This window comes from Hemiscyllium ocellatum, chromosome 47, assembly GCF_020745735.1.
Source record: "Hemiscyllium ocellatum isolate sHemOce1 chromosome 47, sHemOce1.pat.X.cur, whole genome shotgun sequence".
Taxonomy (NCBI): domain Eukaryota; kingdom Metazoa; phylum Chordata; class Chondrichthyes; order Orectolobiformes; family Hemiscylliidae; genus Hemiscyllium; species Hemiscyllium ocellatum.
In genome coordinates, this window is record NC_083447.1 from 4,879,594 (window position 1) to 4,902,040 (window position 22,447).

At 56.5% G+C, this 22,447-nt stretch overlaps 1 protein-coding gene across 1 annotated transcript in view; it reads right to left on the reverse strand.

Moving 5' to 3' along the window:
* Positions 1 to 1,963: 1,963 nt before the first annotated feature.
* The window catches only part of map3k10 (mitogen-activated protein kinase kinase kinase 10), a 79,783-nt gene continuing 59,299 nt past the window's right edge, over positions 1,964 to 22,447 (reverse strand). Inside the window, exons 5-10 of the mRNA XM_060856060.1 lie at positions 16,827 to 17,067; positions 14,337 to 14,459; positions 11,588 to 11,726; positions 10,489 to 10,601; positions 7,664 to 8,383; positions 1,964 to 5,633 (exon numbers count right to left, since the gene is read on the reverse strand). Coding sequence (XP_060712043.1) covers positions 5,209 to 5,633; positions 7,664 to 8,383; positions 10,489 to 10,601; positions 11,588 to 11,726; positions 14,337 to 14,459; positions 16,827 to 17,067 — 1,761 coding nt within the window. The 3' untranslated portion in view covers positions 1,964 to 5,208. The remainder of the gene's footprint in view (positions 5,634 to 7,663; positions 8,384 to 10,488; positions 10,602 to 11,587; positions 11,727 to 14,336; positions 14,460 to 16,826; positions 17,068 to 22,447) is intronic.

A 22,447-nucleotide genomic window follows, 5' to 3' on the forward strand; every position in this document is an offset into this window, starting at 1 on the left:
ATGGTGACAGAAGGTTAAAGGTTCTCAGTTGATTGAGTGATTTGGGCCTGGCAATTCCTGCCTGGAGTGTGTACTGGACGCAGATTCAATCGAGGCTTTCCAAAGGGAATTGGATTGTTTACCGGGAAGGACGAATGTGCGAGGTTACAGAGGAGAAGACGGGGAAGTGAAATCACTGAAAAAATTGCTTGTTGGGAGATCTGGCCCAGAAACGATGGGCCAAATGACCACCTTCTGTGCTGTGCAAATTGAGATTGTGTGTGGTCACCTGCTTCAGAACTGTGGGAGGGACTCTCACTGTGGCCTACCTGAGTGTCTGAGACAGTGTAGGGGATAGGGTTCCCCTGCCAACTTCCATACCCTGCACCCTGGTTACAGTATAGAAACAGACACTGCCCAGAATAAATCCAGTTGGTTAACTTCAGGAATATTTGTGGATATCCAGGCTCAGGACAGCAGCAAAGTGTCACTGGGGGGGGGGGGGGGGGGGGGGGGAATACACTCTCCACTCTGAAGCAGAGGATTGTGGGTGCAGCCACCTCTAGAGACTCAACCCAAACATCTCCCAGTGCCACTCTGTATTTCAGAAGAAACTTTAAATCCTAGCCTGCCCTCTTAGGGGAGTGTAAAAATCCCGCGCTATTCCTTGGAAGAGAAGGAGAATTACTTCCATTGTCCTGGCCAATCGCTTACCCATTGGATATGAGAAATCATGAGGTTATCTCACAGCAGTGTACTGGGAGGTTGCTCTGCACACATTGGCTGCCATTTCACCAAGTGAGTGTACTTCGAAGCACTGTGGCTTGGCCTAAACTGGTGAACACCATCTCACAGATAGATGCAGAAATAAAAATTGCTGGAAAAACTCAGCAGGTCTGACAGCACCTGCAGAGAGAGATCAGAGTTAGTATTTTGGGTCAAGTGACCCTTCGTCAGAACCACTCTGAGGAAAGGTCACTCAACCTGAAATGGTAACTCTGATTTCTCTGCACAGACTCTGTTAGACTCACTGAGCTTTTCCAGCAGTTTCTATTTTTGCTTTCTGATTGACAGCATTTGCAGTTCATTGGGTTTTTATAAACAGACAGACACGGGTCTCTCCTGCTGCTCGCTTTCGAAGGACCCAACCCTGGCTCCACACTGCCACCTTCTGGTGGTCAGGGTGGGTGAAACCTCAGAGAACAACATCGAGTTCACCACCTCCTCCCTGGCCAAGAGGGACCCAGCAACAGGATGAGCTGAAATTTAAAGAGGGGGGGGGGAGACAAGAGCTTGCTATTCGAGTCTCCCTGACCCCTATATGAAGGCCACCCAGAAAAACGAGCTGAGCTTCTCTGACACGTGAATATGCGGTTTTTAATCAAAAGATCATGGGAACTAGGAGCAGGAGTAAGTCATTTGGCCCTTCGGGCCTGCTCCCCCATTCAATAAGATCATGGCTGATCTTTATCATGGACTCAGCTCCACTTCCCCGCGCCCCCCACACCATAACCCTTAATTTTACTGCTCAAAAATCTGTTTCTGCCTTAAAAACATTCAGTGAGGTAGCCTTAACTCCTTCCCTGGGCAGGGAATTCCACAGATTCACAACCCCTTAGGTGAGGAAGTTCCTCACTCCGAAATCCGCTCCCCTTTATTTTGAGGCAATGTCCCCCGACTCCAGTTTCACCCACCAGTGAAAACAACCCCGCTGCTTCAATCTTATCTGTTCCCTTTATAACTTTATATGTTTCTAAAAGATCCACCCCAACCCCCCAACCACCATTCTTCCAAATCTGGTTAACCCATTTGGATATGTTTACACGTCCAATGTCAGATGGGAATTATTCCTGGACATGCTAGCTCAGAGGGAGGGACACAACCACAAGGCGACGGGACACCCTGCGGTGCTTTAATCACTAGGTCAGGACTGGGCAATCCCAGGGACCTCACAATCAAAAACAACGAGGCCAGAATTTTAAGGAAGAGTCAAACATCAACAAATAAGTTTAATTTCTTCTACAAATCACAATCACCATTGTCCTCACTGTATAACTTAAGGATAAATCAGCCATTAAAACCTGGCAATTTTGTTTTATATAATTTACATGTATTTACATCGAGATGAAAGTTTTAAACATCCTTCCAGATTGCTTATTACATCTTTTAGAGTCGATACATCTCATGAGATGTCCTTGCCCAGTGAACGAATGGTCACATCATTTCCTGCTATTTACAATAATTTACAGAATTAATTAGTTTCCCAACTCAAAATTGCACAGATATCCGTTGCTGGCTGGTCCAGTTCTGAGGGGGTGACCTTATAGAGATTTATAAATTCATGAGGGGCATGGATAGGGTAAAACGTCAAGGTCTTTTCCCCCGGGGCGAGGGAGACCAGAACTAGAGGGGTTCGGTTTAAGGGGAGAGGGGAAAGATTTAAAAGGGACCTAAGGGGCACATTTTTCATGCAGAGGGTGGTACATGTATGGAATGAGCTGCCAGAGGAAGTGGTGGAGGCTGGTACAATTACAACATTTAAAAGGCATCTGAATGGGTATATGAATAGGAAGGGTTTAGAGGGATATGGGCTGGGTGCTGGCAAATGGGACTAGATTAATTTAGGTTATCTGGTCGGCATGAATGAGTTGGACTGAAGGGTCAGTTTCTGTGGTGTTCCTGTGACTCTATATTCTCACCTGGACCGTCTTTAATGGAGTTGCAATACTGACAGTGAGCACCAGGAGGGGCTGCGACCCAGGATTTGTTCTGGTGAGCATCAGAAACAAGTGCAGCACAGATCAGACCTGTGGCAAAATTAAGTTTTCTCAAACACTCAAACAGGTTGAATCCCAGAGAATTAATGCAGAGTAGGACTCAATCCTGAAGATTTTCTTTAAGAGGTGGGATGACATTAATTCTTACCCCAGCCTTTCCTCCGTCTTTTTGTAGTGGCTTATCTAATTAGTTCTACAGCCCCAGAACCTTCAAAGGTTTCCTTCTCCAAAGTAGATTCCTTTCATGGAGCTGACACAGAGGTGATGGATCGAATGGCCCCCTTTTGGAAGTTCCTGTTTGAACATCCCCTTTGCAGACAGCCCATTCTGGATCACAACAGCACTTCTTAATTCCCTGACAGTTCTTTTACTGAACATTTAAAATCCATCTCCTCTTGGTTATCAAATCTTTTGCCAGTGGTATAACACTATTTATTCAGTAAGAGCCCTCTATCACTTTGAATGCCTCAACTGCAACTTTCCTGTCTTCCGGAGAAAATTATAGTCTGTTAATCAACCCTCATCAAGCTAAGTGTGCAAATTCACATCCTGCCGAAAGTCTGATATGGACCAAATTACTTCAGAACGAGGTCGAAGCAGTGATTATTTCTCTTCTTTTCATTGGCTGTGGCTGTCACCGGCTGGGCTCACCATTTATTGCCCGTCCCTAGTTGCCCCTTGAGAAGGTGGCGGGGGTGAGCTGCCTTCCTGAAGCGCTGCATCCCACCTGCTGTGGGTTGATCCACAATGCCCTTAGGGAGGGAATTCCGGGATTCTGACCCAGTGACACTGAAGGAATGGCGATATATTTCCAAGCCACGATGGTGAGGGGCTCAGGGGGGAGTTTGCAGGGGGTGTGTTCCCATGGATCTACTGCCCTGTAGATGGAAGTGTTTGCAAGATGCCAAGGACATACCTTTCTAATGATCATCTGGGATGGAAGTGTTTGGAGGGTGCTGGCTAAGGACCTTTGGTGAAAGTTTGCAGTGCATGTTACAGATGGTACACCCTGCTGTGACTGAGTGTTTGTGGTGGTGCGAGTGGTTACCCTTCCTTATTTACTAAACCAATTCACTCTGTAATGTGTGACCGTTGAAGGAGAGTTAGCTAATTCAGGAGCACAGGGGCCTGAAAGATCTAATTCTGGCTTTTGATTGACTGGGAACATTGCAGATGTACATCGGACAGTTGAGACTTAGATCAAAATGCAATGTTCTTCTCTTTCCCCCTTCGACTGGAAACACATTTGGATGAACAATTGGAATCTCTCGGGGGTCTCACTTGATCCCAAGACCTGGATTTTAAGCAGACTCCAATTTCTCAAACGGTGCCTGCTCAGTGAATGAGTCTGCGCACCCCAGCACCATTGAGATGTGCGCAACACCAAATAGCTTCCCTCGCTCAATAACCCATTCCCTACCGCCTCCCAAACATCACCCCTTCCCAAAAACAGTGACGTCAGGGATACAGTGCTGTCTCTAATGTGGCTGGTGTAATCTTCTCCTGGATAATGAGGGACGGACAACTAAGTGCTGTTCACATCCCATGAAGAGCATGTAAACAACAATAAACTGAAGTGATGGGTGCTGTATCCTGATTGACGGGGAAGACAACAGTATTGCTGACCCAGGATGATTCCCAAAACTTCCAACCAAAGTATTTACAGTGGGAGGTTATTTTTACACTTGCTGTCCGTCCCCACTCCTGTATCCCCAAACCTTCTGTGTCACTGGGACCAATGTTACAGAAAATCAACCCATCAGGATTGGCTTTCTGTTTGTCAATTTGGCAAAATGACTTTCCAAAACCCAATGCTATAAGCTCTTCCGCCCTTTCCTGGTGTAAGATAGAGCAAGGAAAATGGAGACTAGGCAAGGCCACTATCATCACAGTCCCATCTATCTGGGGTTGCCAACCCTCTAGGCTTCACCTCGAGTCTTCAGAAATTGACAATTCATCTTCAGACTCCTCCACCACCGTGACAAAACTCCAAGAGAGAAAATAAAAATTATTGCGCTGTTCTTTTGACGTATTAATGGTTTAAATAAATATCGTGGAGAGCTGACGATCTGACTTGTAGCTGGATTTCACAGGGTGAAGCCTTCACAAGTAGACCCTGTGAGAGTTGGCAACCCTCAATCCACCACAAACTGCTTTGAAAGGCTATTTTGGTTAAAATATTGCCCACCCCACCCCCATGACGCCCACCAGGAAGGTAACAGAAGGGGTCATTTTTGCAGAATCCGTTCCTGTTGATGCTGAATATTTGAGCACTGAGGCCCTCTCATTGGTTGACTCTCATCAATCAGGCAGTTGGTGTTTTGGCCTTACGGGTTGGACAACTCAGATTTCAAACCGTCGAATCGGAACACGGGGTCATGACACGGCAGGGTCAAAGGGCAGAGATGCTGCAGGTCGGTTTCCAGGGTGACAGGCTTGCGGCCTAGTGGTGTCAGCGCATGTGACCCTCCTCCACGCTATAAATGGAGTCTTTATGGAGGGCCAGGTCAGCTTGGCAGAGTGGGACCGTCCCATCAGCCACCTGCCCCTCGAGGTCGATGTCCAGCAAGCTACGGACACAGCCGGTGTCCAGAGCAGATGGACAGGAGGTGCCGAGGCGCTCATCCCCGGAGTCGGTGTTGCTGGGGGTTTCGGTGCTGCTGCCCGGCGACGCACTGTGAGTCCTGGTGAAGGAGACAAACCGCCAAGGGTCAATCCGTGGACGGCTGGCCGAAGGCCGGGGTCTCGGTGCAAACTCCAGGGTCTTTGGCCTCTCCAGGGCTGCGTCCCTCTCCAATGTTTTCCGCCGCAGGATCGGGGGCAGGAAGGAGGTGGGGTCTGGAAGACGTGGGATCTCAGTGGAATCCTTGGGAACACCTTGGGAGCAAAGAGAAGGAAGAAGTGAGTGGATGCAGGTCTAGAGAAAAGGGGGAGGGGTGTGGGGTGGAGTGGGGGGATGAGTGGGGGGGGGGGTGGAGTGAGGGGATGAGTGGGGGGGATGGAGTGAGGGGTGGGGATTGGAGTGGGAGGAGGGGTGGGGTGGGGTAAGAGAAGGGATGGGGAGGGGGGAGAGGAGGGGTGGGTGGTGGAGAGGGAGGAGGAATGGGGGTGTGAGGGGAGGAGGGGTGGGGGAGTGAGGGAAGAGGTGGGGGGTAGAGCGAGGGGGGGTGGAGTGAGTGGAGGGGTGGGATTGGAATGAGAGAAAGGGTGGGGGGTTGGAGTGGGAGGAGGGGTGGGTGGTGGAATGGGAGAAGGAATGGGGGTGTGAGAGGAGGAAGAGGGGGGTGGGGGATAGGTTGAGAGATGGGATGAGTGGAGGGGTGGGGGAGTGAAGGGTGGGGTAGGGGAGTGAGGGGAGGGTGGGGGAGTGAGGTGAGAAGAGGGGTGGGGGAGTGAGGGGAGGGGTGGGGGAGTGAGGGGAGGGGTGGGGGAGTGAGGGGAGGGGTGGGGGAGTGAGGGGAGGGGTGGGGGAGTGAGGGGAGGGGTGGGGTGGGGGAGTGAGGGGTGGGGTGGGGGAGTGAGGGGTGGGGTGGGGGAGTGAGGGGAGGGTGGGGGAGTGAGGTGAGAAGAGGGGTGGGGGAGTGAGGGGAGGGGTGGGGGGTAGAGTGAGGGGAGGGGTGGGGGTAGAGTGAGGGGAGGGGTAGGAGAGGGGTTGGAGTGAGAGGAGGGGTGAGAGGAGGGGTGGGGGAGTAAGGGGAGAGGTGGGGCGTAGAGTGAGGGGAGGGGTAGGAGAGGGAGGGGGTTGGAATGAGAGGATGGGTGGGGGGTTGGAGTGGGAGGAGGAATGGGGTGTGAGAGGGGGAAGAGGGGTGGGAGATGGGGTGAGAGGAGGGGTAGGGAATTGAGGGGAGGGGTGGGAGGTAGAGTGAGGGGAGGGATATGGGAGAGGTGGGGGGTGAGAGGAGGGGTGGGGGGCTGAGGGGAGGGGAAGGGTGGGGGAGGATTGGGGGAGTGAGGGGAGGGATATGGGAGTGTGGGGAGGGGTGGGGGGTGTGGGGAGGGGTGGGGGGTGTGGGGAGGGGTGGGGGGTGAGAGGAGGGGTGGGGGGGTGAGAGGAGGGGTGGGGGGGGTGAGAGGAGGGGTGGGGGGGGGTGAGAGGAGGGGTGGGGGGGGGTGAGAGGAGGGGTGGGGGGGGTGAGAGGAGGGGTGGGGGGGTGAGAGGAGGGGAAGGGTGGGGGTAGATTGGGGGAGTGAGCGGAGGGTTGGGGGGGGGGGGTAGAGTGAGGGGAGGGATATGGGAGTGTAGGGAGGGGTGGGTGGTGAGAGGAGGGGTGGGGGGGCTGAGGGGAGGGGAAGGTGGGGGTAGAGTGAGGGGAGGGTTTGGGGAGGATTGGGGGAGTGAGGGGAGGGTTGGGGGGGTAGAGTGAGGGGAGGGGTGGGGTGGTAAGGGATTGGGGTGTGTTGAGCTGTGGGGTGAGGTGAGGGATAGGCAGGGGATAGAATATGGGGGGGGTCTAGGGATCAGGGGGACAGGATGGTGAGAGGTGAACCAGACAGATCCCTTCCTCTGGTCACTGACAAGGGAGGAGGGATTGAAGACACTTAACAAAATAGTTCGAGCAGAGGTCACACAGAATCCTCCAGCCCAGAAACAGGCCATTCAGCCCAACCAAACCAGTCCGTGATGTTTGTGCTCCACAGGAGCTCCTCCCACTTTACCTCAACCAGCTTTGGGAATGTTGACACCAGGAGGCTGCTGTTATTCCAATGTCAGATATATTTAAGGTTGGGATGGACGGTTTGTCTCTCGGGATATCTAGGGACTGAGGAGCAGGCACGTGGGGGTAGTTTAGTTTGGGACTATGGTTGCCACGAACTGGTTGGACCAAAGGATTTGTTTCCATGCTGTATAGCTATAAATGCCAGGTAGAGCAGGTCGCTATTTCAATTCTGCTCCAGAGGCTTACCTGTGTCCACAAGGTTGTGCGTACTGCTGTCCGATGGACTCCTCCTGTGCGTCTGGGTCTGGACCTGGGCCTGCTGTCGGATGGCACTATCTGATGGGATCCTCCTGTGCCCCCGTTTAACAGCAGAGGCTGCGCTGACGTGGGTCGGGGTGAGGGACTGTTCGGGGTTCCGCTTGAAGGTTTCCACGGTCAGGTCGAGCAGGGGGTTGACGGGTGGGGCCTGGTTGGGGCTCTCAGTGCCGTCCGGTGTGGCCCAGGTACCTGCCTCGTCGCTGTCGGACTGCAGGAGCGAGCGGGTGGAGTTGCAGTCCGAGACGGAGGACAGCGAGAGCAGCGTAACGGTGGACGAGGCTTCCAGGGACGGCAGGACGGACTCCTTCCTGTGAGCCAGGCGGCTCGGGGGGCTGTCGGAGCTGCGACACCGCCCCGTGCGCTGAAAAAGGCCCTCCCTCCTCTTCTCCTGTTCGTCGTGCAGCATCTGCTGACGGCCGAGGGAGACCAGGTCACAGCTCAGGGCCACTGAGCTCAGGATGTTGGCACAGCCCAGGAGCACCAGCTCGTTCCTCCGACGCTGGGGACTACGTTTTATGCTGTCAGCGCTCGGGCCGTGGGTGACCGGGGAGCTGTCATCCGTCAGGCTGGTCTCACTGTCCTGGCAACCAAGGGTGACTGGTGACTGGCTCGGACTCTGAAACCGCCCTCCGACCGGACTCTGACCCTCTGTAAAAAGATGGAGTCGGCCTGAGATTCCAGCTCCCAGCTCCCCCTTCAGCCAAACCTTCTCTCAGGGGATCCCCCAGGAAGTACATTTCTGTAGTGCCTCTCATGATCCCAAGCCAAAGGGCCGAAGGGTTTGGGGCTTCGAGTCCCACTGCAGAGTCTTGAGCACAGAGTTCAGTCCGAAACTCAAGGGCTGAGGGAGTGCCGCACTGTCGGAGGGTCAGTGCTGAGGGAGTGCCGCACTGTCGGAGGGTCAGTGCTGAGGGAGTGCCGCACTGTCGGAGGGTCAGTGCTGAGGGAGTGCCGCACTGTCGGAGGGTCAGTGCTGAGGGAGTGCCGCACTGTCGGAGGGTCAGTGCTGAGGGAGTGCCGCACTGTCGGAGGGACAGTGCTGAGGGAGCGGGCACTGTCGGAGGGTCAGTGCTGAGGGAGCGCCGCACTGTCGGAGGGTCAGTGCTGAGGGAGCGCCGCACTGTCGGAGGGTCAGTGCTGAGGGAGTGCCGCACTGTCGGAGGGACAGTGCTGAGGGAGCGGGCACTGTCGGAGGGTCAGTGCTGAGGGAGCGGGCACTGTCGGAGGGTCAGTGCTGAGGGAGCGCCCCACTGTCGGAGGGTCAGTGCTGAGGGAGTGGGCACTGTCGGAGGGTCAGTGCTGAGGGAACTGTCGGAGGGTCAGTGCTGAGGGAACGGGCACTGTCGGAGGGTCAGTGCTGAGGGAGTGGGCACTGTCGGAGGGTCAGAGCTGAGGATGCACTGCACTGTCAGAGGGTCAGTGCTGAGGGAGCGCCGCACTGTCGGAGGGTCAGTGCTGAGGGAGTGGGCACTGTCGGAGGGTCAGCGCTAAGAGAGCCCCGCACTGTCTGAGGTGCCCTCTCCCATCTCCTGTGCCAGTGTAAGAATCTCATTATTTTGAGGGAGAGCGAGGGAGGGGGTTCTCTGCAGGTTCCCGGCACCAATATTTACCTCTTAACGAGCATCATAGGCCACCTGACCCAATGAAGGGGCAGCACTCCAATAGCTTGTGATAAACCTGTTGGACTATAACCTGGTGCTGTGTGACTCTGACTTTGTCCACCCCAGTCCAACACCAGCACCTCCAACATGCAACCTCATCATTACATTGCTGTGCACTAACTGGCAATCATGGTTCCCACATTGCAACAGTCTCTACACTTTCTTAGCTTGTACCCTGGTTCAGTGAAAAGTTGTGTTTTACAAGCAGTACTGGTAGATGATGCCGTACAAAATACACCAGGGTAATAGAACAGAGCAACGAAAACACTGTGACAGCTGTAGAGAAGGTGGACAAAGAGGGAAATCAACCATTTAAATGTAAAATTTGAGAGCAGCATTCAGTGGTGAAATAACAGCGGGGAAGAAGCTGCACTTGAATCTGTTGGTACGTGTGTTTGAGTTTCTGTATCTTTTGTTCGATGGAAGAGGTTGGAGGGTTATAACCGGGGTGGGAGGGATCTTTTGATTACACTGACTGCCTTCCTGAGGCAGTGGGAAGACTCAGTGGGAGGTAAAGTGCTTTGGGATGTCCTGGGATTGTGAAAGGCACTATACAAATGCAAGTTCTCAGACAGCCAGAAACAGAGAGAGTCGACACTGAGAACGCCCCTTGTTCAGTTCTCCCACGAGTGTCCCAAAGCCAACCCCCCTTCCCCCTCGACACCAGTACCCTGTGACCCATCCCCCACATGTTCCCGACCACATTCCACATGTCGCCGAACCCCTTCCTCCACATCCCACCCCACCTCCCCAACTTCCTTGAGACCCCTCCCCATATCCCCGAGCCCCCTCCCCTGCATCCCCAACTCCACTGCCCACGTCTCCCCCACCATCCCCCACATCTAAGTTGCACTTCCCCCCACCCCCCCCCCCCACCCTTCCCTGTGTCCCCAACACCCCTCCCCCACGTCCCTAACAGCCACGTTTTGAAGGTGGGAGTCCCTGGCCGTTGAATGAGAAACCCTTGTTGAGTTACTTCCCCTCCCCCTTCCCCGGCACAAGAACATTTTGGGGGGTGGTGGGTGGGGGAAGTTTCTGCCACCCGCCCTCCCTCCTCTCTCACCGACACTCTGAGGGAAGTTGTGTACTTACCCATCTCGGTCAGACTGGCAAAGCCCATGGTGATGGGGATGTGCCGAGGGGTTTTCCCCAGACTCGGTGCACTGGAAGACCAAAACTTGCTGCCGTCACCCAGACACCGCAACCTGCAGAGGCGGCAAGGAAGCTGGCTCAGGGACCCAAATGGCCATTGGGCCCATCGGACCACACTCTGTACTAGGTCACTTCCAGCAGCCAATAGCAATCTAAACATTCGTTTCAACGTTTACCCTCTTCCCATTCCACCCAAACGTTCTAACTTTCAATCCAGATCAAAACCAAAGTGTTCTTTCCTCTAACTGCGGTAATTTCTGTTAACATCAAATTCTGTTTCTGTTTTATGAACTCACTTATTGTTACATATCTAATATCTGCCTCGTGGTATTATCACCAGAGCGTGAATCCACAGAGCCAGGTAAATATTCCAGGGACCTGGGTTCAAATCCCACCACGGCATTGAATTCAATACAAAGAAAATCTGGAATTAAGAGTCTAATAACAACCGTGAACTAACTGTCACTAATCTCCTCTAGGGAAAGAAACTGCCGTCCTTACCTGGTCTGGTCTATGTGTGACTCCAGACCCACAGCAATGGGGGTGATTCTTAACTGCCTTCTGGGCAATTAGGGATGGGCAATAAATGCTGGCCCAGCCAGTGGTGTCCACATCCCATGAATACATTTTTAAAAATCTAGTATCTGTGAAGGAGACAAGGGTGTAGTAGTGTCACTGAACTAGTCATTCAGGAAAACAGTGAGGTCTGCAGATGCTGGAGGTCACTGCCTGGCGCTTGTGCGACATGAATGTTACTTGCCACTTATCAACCCAAAGGGAGTGGATGCCCGAAACGTCGAATTTCCTGTTCCTTGGATGCTGCCTGACCTGCTGCGCATTTCCAGCAACACATTTTCAGCTCTGATCTCCAGCATCTGCAGACCTCACTTTCTCCTCCAAGACGATACAGCACAGGGACAATTGAAGACAATTGAAAAAACAGCCCATGTGCAGGTCACAAAGAATTCTCCAGCCCTGAAACAGGCCATTCAGCCCAACCACTGGGAGACTATATTGCTTGGCGAAGGAAGATTCTCACCTGTCCTCACCACCCAGACGCTCCTTCTGCTGCGTTGAGCTGGGGCCCCAGGTCCGCCCTTTCTTCTTGTGACCCTCGAACTCTTCGCGTTTGTAAACGGCACTGCGGCCCCAGGTCTGACTGCCCTCACCAGGGGTCACTGCAGACAACAAAGATCTCAATCAGCCAAGCCGGGCAGCTCCACTCTGCCCTCTGACCAACCCCAACTGACGCCCTCTTCCACACGCTCCGTTCTCTGAGGCTTCTGCCATGGCTCAGAGGGTTGTAACCACACCTCATGCTCAGAGGGTCAGGGGTTCAAGTCCCACACCAGCAACACGAGCAAAATCAAAAATCCAGACTGACCCTCTCAGTGCTGCATCTTTAGAGGGCCAGCGCCGCACTGTCAGAGGGTCAGCGCTGAGGGAGCGCCGCACTGTCGGAGGGTCAGCGCTGAGGGGGCGCCGCACTGTCGGAGGGTCAGTGCTGAGGGAGCGCCGCACTGTCGGAGGGTCAGTGCTGAGGGAGCGCCGCACTGTCGGAGGGTCAGTGCTGAGGGAGCGCCGCACTGTCGGAGGGTCAGTGCTGAGGGAGCGCCGCACTGTCGGAGGGTCAGTGCTGAGGGAGCGCCGCACTGTCGGAGGGTCAGTGCTGAGGGAGCGCCGCACTGTCGGAGGGTCAGTGCTGAGGGAGCGCCGCACTGTCGGAGGGTCAGTGCTGAGGGAGCGCCGCACTGTCGGAGGGTCAGTGCTGAGGGAGCGCCGCACTGTCGGAGGGTCAGTGCTGAGGGAGCCCCGCACTGTCGGAGGGTCAGTGCTGAGGGAGCCCCGCACTGTCGGAGGGTCAGTGCTGAGGGAGCCCCGCACTGTCGGAGGGTCAGTGCTGAGGGAGCCCCGCACTGTCGGAGGGTCAGTGCTGAGGGAGCCCCGCACTGTCGGAGGGTCAGTGCTGAGGCAGCGCTGCACTGTTGGAGGGCCAATGCTGAGGGAGTGCTGCACTAATCGGAGGGTCAGTGCTGAGGGAGCCCCGCACTGTCAGAGGGTCAGTGCTGAGGGAGCACCGCATTGTTGGAGAGTCAATGCTGAGGGAGTGCTGCACTATTGAAGGTGCTGTCTTTTCAAATGAGACATTAGACCATTGCTCCCTCTGCCATTTTAAGTGGGCGTTACAATTCCAAGGCTTCTCGATTTAAGGAGCATATCCTGCCAATTATTATCTCCCAGCCAACATCACTAAAACAGATTGTCCAGTCATTATCACACCTCAATATCTGGGAGCATGCTGAGAGTGAATTGGCTGCAGCATTTCCTACATCATATCAGAGACCATTTGTCAGAATGGTACCGAAATGGCTGCGGAGCTCAATTCTGTTGGTAACCATGAGGACCACAAGAGGGCAGTTTTGTTCCATTTTATACCAGTTCACTTGTGCTTCCTGCTTTAACATTTCCATCAATCACCTTGCAAGTCCCAGGCAGAACTCGCATTACAGACAGTAATAGATCACCCATTGTCTACTCTAGAATGTATCCTCTGAAGAAGCAGTAGCCATAACAACCGCTCCTTCTCAAATCTCCCGTCTCTAGAATCTTCAAATGGAGATAAAACCAGCAAGTGCCAAAGTAATACTTAAAACAGGAATTGTATTTCCTGGTTCAACCCCACTCTCGCCCCACTTCCCACCTCCCCCCGCACAACTCTGACTTTACAGCAGACCCCCGACTTAGTGAGTGAATGTCTTTCTGAGGCCTGCCTCAATTGATAACACCTTAGAGATTACCTCAGGAATATGAAGAGGCTGAGAGTTTTCTAGAACATCTAGGGGTTACCACTGACCAGAAACTAAACTGGACTAGTGACACAAACACAGTGGCTCCAAGAGCAGCTCAGAGGCTGGGAATCCTGCAATGAGTAACTCACCTCCTGAACCCCCAAATCCTATCCACCATCTACAAGGCACAAGTTAGGAGGGTGATGGAATACTCCCCACTTGCTGTGGATGGGGGCAGCTCCAACAACACTCAAAAAACATGACACCATCCAGGACAAAGCAGCTCCCCCCTCCATGTGATTGACACCAAATCCATAAAAATCCCCTCCCTCCACCCCTGCTGCTCAGTAGCAGCAGTGTGTACCATCTACAAGATGCACTGCAGAAACTCACCAAATATCCTCAGGCAGCACCTTCCAAACCCATGACTACTTCCATCTGGAAGGACAAGGGCAGCAGATACATGGGCACACTACCCCCTGCAAGTTCCCCTCTGAGCAACACCCCAGCCTGACTGTGGAAATTTATCTCCGTTCCTTCATTGTCTCTGGGTCAGAATCCTGGAAATCCCTCCCTAAGGGCATTGTGGGTCAACCCAGAGCAGGTGGACTGCAGCGGTTCAAGAAGGCAGCTCAACCCCACCTTCTCAAGGGGCAACTAGGGACAGGTAATAAATGCTGGGCCCAGCCAGTGACACCCGTGTTCCACGAATGCTTAAAAGAAGAGAGGACTGTGGGGTGATTTAACCTAGAGTTGCAAAAGGGCTTGTTAAAACGCCTTGCAGAGGGCTGAGAGAGCGGATTTAAATTTGCTTTTATAAACTACAAGTTTGAAAAGTTGGGTAAAGTTTTGACTGAAGAATCTGCCACTCTCAGACCCACGAAGGTGCAGCCAGCCTCCATGTTACAGCTGTCACCGTGCCTGGAATTAATGCTCCCCACCTACAGAGAGATGCTGGATTCCCAGAGTAGGTGCTAGCAGTGCCGAGATACAACTTACAGCGAATGGCCCTCAGTCGGGGGATGATGATGGGGCTGCCAGGGGGGCTGGATCCATCTGTCGCCTGACCCTTCCACTTGTCCATGGTTGGTGAGGCCTGCACCGTGATCTTGTGCTCAAACCCTTTCGGACAAACAGAAACCCTCGCGTTATCCTTCAGCAGGAAGCACATCCACGAGACCAGCAGCAACTGGAGCAGGGTTAGGCCGTCTCACTGCCCTCGTCAACCTGTTCGGAGACGTTATTACACGCCTCTGGGACAGGTGGAGCTAGTACCCGGGCCTTGGGCTCAGGGGAAGGGACACTACCACTGCGCCACGACAGTCCTTCTAGAAGTAGGCCATTCAATAGGATCAGGGCTGATTCATTTCCTGATGAAGGGCTTTTGCCCTAAAGATCGATTCTCCTGCTCCTCGGATGCTGCCTGACCTGCTGTGCTTTTCCAGCACCACTCTGATCTAAAATCGGGGCTGATTCAGTTTTGTCCTCAGCTCCATTTTCCTGTCCTGGATCGTCTGTCAAAAAATCTGTCCAACTCTACCCTTAACCATGCCCGACCATCTCTGAGGAACAGAATTCCACAGACTCGAGACCCTCAGAGAGGAAATTCCTCCTTGTCTCCGGCTTAGAAGGGAGACTCCATCATCTTAAGGAGTCCCTTGCGTGGGTTTCCTCCGGGTGCTCCGGTTTCCTCCCACAACCCAAAAATGTGCAGGTTAGGTGGATTGGCCATGATAAATTGCCCGTAGTGTTAGGTGAAGGGGTAAATGTAGGGGAATGGGTCTGGTTGGGGTTGTGGGTCGGTGTGGACTTGTTGGGCCGAAGGGCCTGTTTCCACACTGTAAGTAATCTAATCTCATCTAATCTTAAGCAGCACTCCCTAGTTAACATTCCCCACAAGGGGAATACTGTGTTCAGTTCTGGTCACTCTGTTATAGGAAGGATATTATTAAACAAGAAAGGGTTCAGAAGAGATTTACCAGGATGTTGCTGGGAATAGAAGGTTTGAGTTATAAAGAAAGGCCAGAGTGCAGGAGGTAGAGACGTGACCTTATAGGGTTTCATAAGGTCATGAGGGCAATAGCTACCCCTTGGGTGGGGTATTTCAAGACTAAGGGGCATATATTTTTAAGGTGAGAGGAGAAAGATTTCAAAAGTGTTGTTGAACAAAGAGACCTTGGAGTGCAGGTTCACCGCTCCTTGAAAGTGGAGTCGCAGGTAGATAGGATAGTGAAGGCGGCATTTGGTACGCTTTCCTTTATTGGTCAGAGTATTGAGTACAGGAGTTGGGAGGTCATGTTGTGGAAGTACAGGACATTGGTTAGGCCACTGTTGGAATACTGTGTGCAATTCTGGTCTCCCTCCAATCGGAAAGATATTGTGAAACTTGAAAGGGTTCAGAAAAGATTTACAAGGATGTTGCCAGGGTTGGAGGATTTGAGCTACAGGGAGAGGCTGAACAGGCTGGGGCTGTTTTCCCTGGAGTGTCGGAGGCTGAGGGGTGACCTCGTAGAGGTTTATAAAATCATGAGGGGCATGGATAGGGTAAATAGACAAAATCTTTTCCCTGGGGTGGGGGAGTCCAGAACTGGGGCACAGGTTTAGGGTGAGAAGGGAAGGGTATAAAAGAGACCTAAGGGGCAACTTCTTCACACAGAGGGTGGTACGTGTATGGAATGAGCTGCCAGAGGAAGTGGTGGAGGCTGGTACAATGATAACATTTAAAAGGCATCTGGATGAGGTATATGAATAGGAAGGGTTTGGAGGGATATGGGCTAAATGCTGGCAAATGGGACTAGATTGGGTGGGGATATATGGTCAGCATGAACGAGTTGGGCTGAAGAGACTGTTTCCGTGCTGTATATCTCTATGACACGAGGGGCAATTTTGTTTTTATACACAGAGAGTGCTTCTTGTACGGAATGAACTTCCAGAGGAAGTAGTGGATGCAGCTACAGTTAAGAGACATATGGCTAAGTGCATTAATAGGAAATGTTTGGAGGGATATGGGCCAGGCACAGGCAGGTGGGAATAGTTTAGTTTGGGGATTATCGTTGGCTGGTTGGGCCTAAGGGTCAGTTTCGTGCGGTATGACTCTCTGACGCTGAGAGAGAAACTGGAGAAGTGAAGGTATCCTGTCCTTTGGATGGTGGTTAAAAAAAAAATCCCACAGCCACCATTTCGAAGAAAGACGGGAGAACTCTCTCCTGGGTCTTGGCCAGTATTTATCCCCGGACCAACATCACTCAAAAAAGGAAGAGGGATGACATCTGGTGATGTCACGTTCCTGTTGGTGGGATCCTGCTGTGTGCTAACTGGCTGCCATGTTTCCACATTACAACAGTCACCAGACATCAATATGAACAGGACTTCATTGGTCATCAATTGGTCTGGGAGGGGTGGGGAAACGGCCATGATAGGCGCTATATTAATGCAAGTCAGGCCTTTCGCACTGATGCCTCCCCCTCCCAGTGCAGTTACCACACGTACCGGACGGCAAGCTGATCCGGTTTCCGTCCTTCAGTTTTAATCGGCTTTTCTTGAAGTTCCCTTTGCGCTTTTTGACTTTGGGTTTTTCCTGATACAGCTGCCGCATGATGATGTTCAGTTCCCGCTCCACGATATCGATCTCCCGTTCGGCAAGCTCCTGCTCCCGCCTCCGCAGCACCTCCTCATGGTTCCTCTGCTGAATAGCAGCCCTGCTCAGCTCCTCCTCCCAGCTCCGCAACTCCTGGTGCACGGGGGGAGGGAGAGAGAGAGAGAGAGAGAGAGAGAGTAGAATATTCTTTACTGTCTCATGTACTTCATCACAGTAGTGCAGAGGAAACATTTTACAATTCTGGATGTAGGTTTGCTCGCTGAGCTGGAAGGTTCAGTTCCAGATGTTTCGTCACCACACTAGGTAACATCTTCAGTGGGCCTCAGGCAAAGCTTCACTCGGGGGCCCACTGAAGATGTTACCTAGTGTGGTGACGAAACATCTGGATATGAACCTTCCAGCTCAGTGGGCAAACCTGCATCCAGAACATCAACCTGAACTACAAATCTTCTCAAAACTCGCTAAAGCTTTTACAATGTCTGCCTTTTATGGCACCATCTTAGATACAAATATCTGGGGACAAATCTTGAATACAACAGAGGAATTAAAAAGTAGTTGCATTACTTTACAGAGTTTAAAAAGCAAGTTAGAAATAAGACATTGTTAAAGGATAGACATAATGGCCAGGTAAAAAATCTCACATAAACCTGGCATCGCAGCAGCTCAGCGCAGGGGTCACTGCCCGTGTCCTGACACCCCCTCCACCCCCCCTCCAGTCCAACAGCCAGCCTCAGTCTGATCCGCACAGCACTCAGCCGCTCCAAAGGTCCAGGACTGCCTCCCTGCACTTCCCGCACCCGGCTTCGGGACTCGCTCCCCCTGCCCCGCTCTGGGACTCTCTCCCCCTGCCCCACTCTGGGACTCGCTCCCCCCAGCCCCACTCCGGGACTCGCTCCCCCCAGCCCCACTCCGGGACTCGCTCCCCCAGCCCCACTCTGGGACTCGCTCCCCCCAGCCCCACTCCGGGACTCACTCCCCCCAGCCCCACTCTGGGACTCGCTCCCCCTGCCCCACTTCGGGACTCGGTCCCCCAGCCCCACTCTGGGACCCGCTCCCCCCAGCCCCACTCCGGGACTCGATCCCCCCAGCCCCACTCTGGGACTCGATCCCCCCAGCCCCACTCCGGGACTCGCTCCCCCCAGCCCCACTCTGGGACCCGCTCCCCCCAGCCTCACTCCGGGACTCGCTCCCCCCAGCCCCACTCCGGGACTCGATCCCCCCAGCCCCACTCCGGGACTCGATCCCCCAGCCCCACTCTGGGACTCGCTCCCCGTGCCCCACTCCGGGACTCGCTCCCCCCAGCCCCACTCTGGGACCCGCTCCCCCCAGCCCCACTCCGGGACTCGCTCCCCCCAGCCCCACTCTGGGACTCTCTCCCCGTGCCCCACTCCGGGACTCGCTCCCCCCAGCCCCACTCCGGGACTCGCACCCCCAGCCCCACTCTGGGACTCGCTCCCCCTGCCCCACTTCGGGACTCGGTCCCCCAGCCCCACTCCGGGACTCGCTCCCCCCAGCCCCACTCCGGGACTCGCTCCCCCCAGCCCCACTCTGGGACCCGCTCCCCCCAGCCCCACTCCGGGACTCGATCCCCCCAGCCCCACTCTGGGACCCGCTCCCCCCAGCCTCACTCCGGGACTCGCTCCCCCCAGCCCCACTCCGGGACTCGATCCCCCCAGCCCCACTCTGGGACCCGCTCCCCCCAGCCTCACTCCGGGACTCGCTCCCCCCAGCCTCACTCCGGGACTCGCTCCCCCCAGCCCCACTCTGGGACCCGCTCCCCCCAGCCTCACTCCGGGACTCTCTCCCCGTGCCCCACTCCGGGACTCGATCCCCCCAGCCCCACTCTGGGACCCGCTCCCCCCAGCCTCACTCCGGGACTCGCTCCCCCCAGCCCCACTCCGGGACTCGCACCCCCCAGCCCCACTCTGGGACTCGCTCCCCCCAGCCCCACTCTGGGACTCGATCCCCCCAGCCCCACTCTGGGACTCGCTCCCCCTGCCCCACTTCGGGACTCGGTCCCCCAGCCCCACTCTGGGACTCGCTCCCCCAGCCTCACTCCGGGACTCGCTCCCCCTGCCCCACTTCGGGACTCGGTCCCCCAGCCCCACTCCGGGACTCGCTCCCCCCAGCCCCACTCCGGGACTCACTCCCCCCAGCCCCACTCTGGGACTCGCTCCCCCTGCCCCACTTCGGGACTCGGTCCCCCCAGCCCCACTCTGGGACCCGCTCCCCCCAGCCCCACTCCGGGACTCGATCCCCCCAGCCCCACTCTGGGACCCGCTCCCCCCAGCCTCACTCCGGGACTCGCTCCCCCCAGCCCCACTCCGGGACTCGCTCCCCGTGCCCCACTCCGGGACTCGCTCCCCCCAGCCCCACTCTGGGACTCGCTCCCCCCAGCCCCACTCCGGGACTCGCTCCCCCCTGCCCCACTCCGGGACTCGCTCCCCCCAGCCTCACTCCGGGACTCGCTCCCCCCAGCCCCACTCCGGGACTCGCTCCCCCCAGCCTCACTCCGGGACTCTCTCCCCCCAGCCCCACTCTGGGACTCGCTCCCCCCAGCCTCACTCCGGGACTCGCTCCCCCCAGCCCCACTCTGGGACTCGCTCCCCCCAGCCCCACTCCGGGACTCGCTCCCCCCAGCCCCACTCCGGGACTCGCTCCCCCCAGCCTCACTCCGGGACTCGCTCCCCCCAGCCCCACTCCGGGACTCGCTCCCCCAGCCCCACTCCGGGACTCGCTCCCCCCAGCCCCACTCCGGGACTCGCTCCCCCCAGCCCCACTCCGGGACTCGCTCCCCGTGCCCCACTCCGGGACTCTCTCCCCGTGCCCCACTCTGGGACTCTCTCCCCGTGCCCCACTCTGGGACTCTCTCCCCGTGCCCCACTCCGGGACTCGCTCCCCCCAGCCCCACTCCGGGACTCGCTCCCCGTGCCCCACTCCGGGACTCGCTCCCCCCAGCCCCACTCTGGGACTCGCTCCCCCCAGCCCCACTCCGGGACTCGCTCCCCCCAGCCCCACTCCGGGACTCGCTCCCCCCAGCCCCACTCCGGGACTCGGTCCCCCAGCCCCACTCCGGGACTCGCTCCCCCAGCCCCACTCCGGGACTCGCTCCCCCCAGCCCCACTCCGGGACTCGCTCCCCCAGCCCCACTCCGGGACTCGCTCCCCCCAGCCCCACTCTGGGACTCTCTCCCCGTGCCCCACTCTGGGACTCTCTCCCCGTGCCCCACTCCGGGACTCACTCCCCCCAGCCCCACTCTGGGACCCGCTCCCCCCAGCCCCACTCCGGGACTCGATCCCCCCAGCCCCACTCTGGGACCCGCTCCCCCCAGCCTCACTCCGGGACTCGCTCCCCCCAGCCCCACTCTGGGACCCGCTCCCCCCAGCCTCACTCCGGGACTCTCTCCCCGTGCCCCACTCCGGGACTCGATCCCCCCAGCCCCACTCTGGGACCCGCTCCCCCCAGCCTCACTCCGGGACTCGCTCCCCCCAGCCCCACTCCGGGACTCGCACCCCCCAGCCCCACTCTGGGACTCGCACCCCCCAGCCCCACTCTGGGACTCGCTCCCCCCAGCCTCACTCCGGGACTCTCTCCCCGTGCCCCACTCCGGGACTCGATCCCCCCAGCCCCACTCTGGGACTCGCTCCCCCCAGCCCCACTCTGGGACTCGATCCCCCCAGCCCCACTCTGGGACTCGCTCCCCCTGCCCCACTTCGGGACTCGGTCCCCCAGCCCCACTCTGGGACTCGCTCCCCCAGCCTCACTCCGGGACTCGCTCCCCCTGCCCCACTTCGGGACTCGGTCCCCCAGCCCCACTCCGGGACTCGCTCCCCCCAGCCCCACTCCGGGACTCACTCCCCCCAGCCCCACTCTGGGACTCGCTCCCCCTGCCCCACTTCGGGACTCGGTCCCCCCAGCCCCACTCTGGGACCCGCTCCCCCCAGCCCCACTCCGGGACTCGATCCCCCCAGCCCCACTCTGGGACCCGCTCCCCCCAGCCTCACTCCGGGACTCGCTCCCCCCAGCCTCACTCCGGGACTCGCTCCCCCCAGCCCCACTCCGGGACTCGCTCCCCGTGCCCCACTCCGGGACTCGCTCCCCGTGCCCCACTCTGGGACTCTCTCCCCGTGCCCCACTCTGGGACTCGCTCCCCGTGCCCCACTCCGGGACTCGCTCCCCCCAGCCCCACTCTGGGACTCGCTCCCCCAGCCCCACTCCGGGACTCGCTCCCCCCAGCCTCACTCCGGGACTCGCTCCCCCCAGCCCCACTCCGGGACTCGATCCCCCAGCCCCACTCTGGGACTCGCTCCCCGTGCCCCACTCCGGGACTCGCTCCCCCCAGCCCCACTCTGGGACTCGCTCCCCCCAGCCCCACTCCGGGACTCGCTCCCCCCAGCCCCACTCTGGGACTCTCTCCCCGTGCCCCACTCTGGGACTCTCTCCCCGTGCCCCACTCTGGGACTCTCTCCCCGTGCCCCACTCCGGGACTCGATCCCCCAGCCCCACTCCGGGACTCGCTCCCCGTGCCCCACTCTGGGACTCGCTCCCCGTGCCCCACTCTGGGACTCGCTCCCCCAGCCCCACTCCGGGACTCGCTCCCCCCAGCCCCACTCCGGGACTCGCTCCCCCCAGCCCCACTCCGGGACTCGCTCCCCCCAGCCCCACTCCGGGACTCGCTCCCCCAGCCCCACTCCGGGACTCGCTCCCCCCAGCCCCACTCTGGGACTCGCTCCCCCAGTCCCGCTCTGGGACTCGCTCCCAGTGCCTGACGCTGCTCTGGAACCCGTCATCCATTAGAGGAAATGTTAGGGGAGAGGATGGGGCTGTGATGAATCTGGGGTGGGAGTGGGGTGCACCCTCTGTACCAGTCTGATGCTGTTAATGCCCCTACCCCTGAGCCAAGCAGCTGGGGTTCAAGTCCCACATGCTCCAATGGTGTTTCATAACATCACAGAGGGCCCACTGTGGCACACTGACAGTGTCCTTAACCATGGACTCGGAGGCCCAGGATTCAATAACAATCCAGAGGGCCCTCTTGTGATACAGTAGTCATGTTCCTAGTCCTGGACTGGGAGGTCAGGGTTCAAGTCCCACCTGCTCTGTCGGTTTTCAATAACATCTCAGAACAGGTTGACCAGAAAACCCAACACGAGGAGGAATGTAATACGGAGTCTGCAGCTGTGCACACCTCCAGGATAGGGTGGTGATGGGAGTCTGGTTGCGATGTTATTCGGAGGGGCAGTGTGGACTCAATGGGCTGAATGGCCTACTTCCACACTGTAGGGATTGTATGTATAAGGTCAAAAACAAAGGCGTTAAACGGAGGCTTAATTAAACCTGCGCACTTCAGTGATGTTATCATCACTGCAACTCCGGAGCTGCTAAATCTGTTGGCAATCCCTAGTGCAATGCTGTGGTGAGTCAGTATTTATAATTGTTTGGAAGAAGAAAAATTAAAAATGCAAGGTTTCATCTCCTGACCTGTCAACATTGGGAATTGACGCCAGTTTAG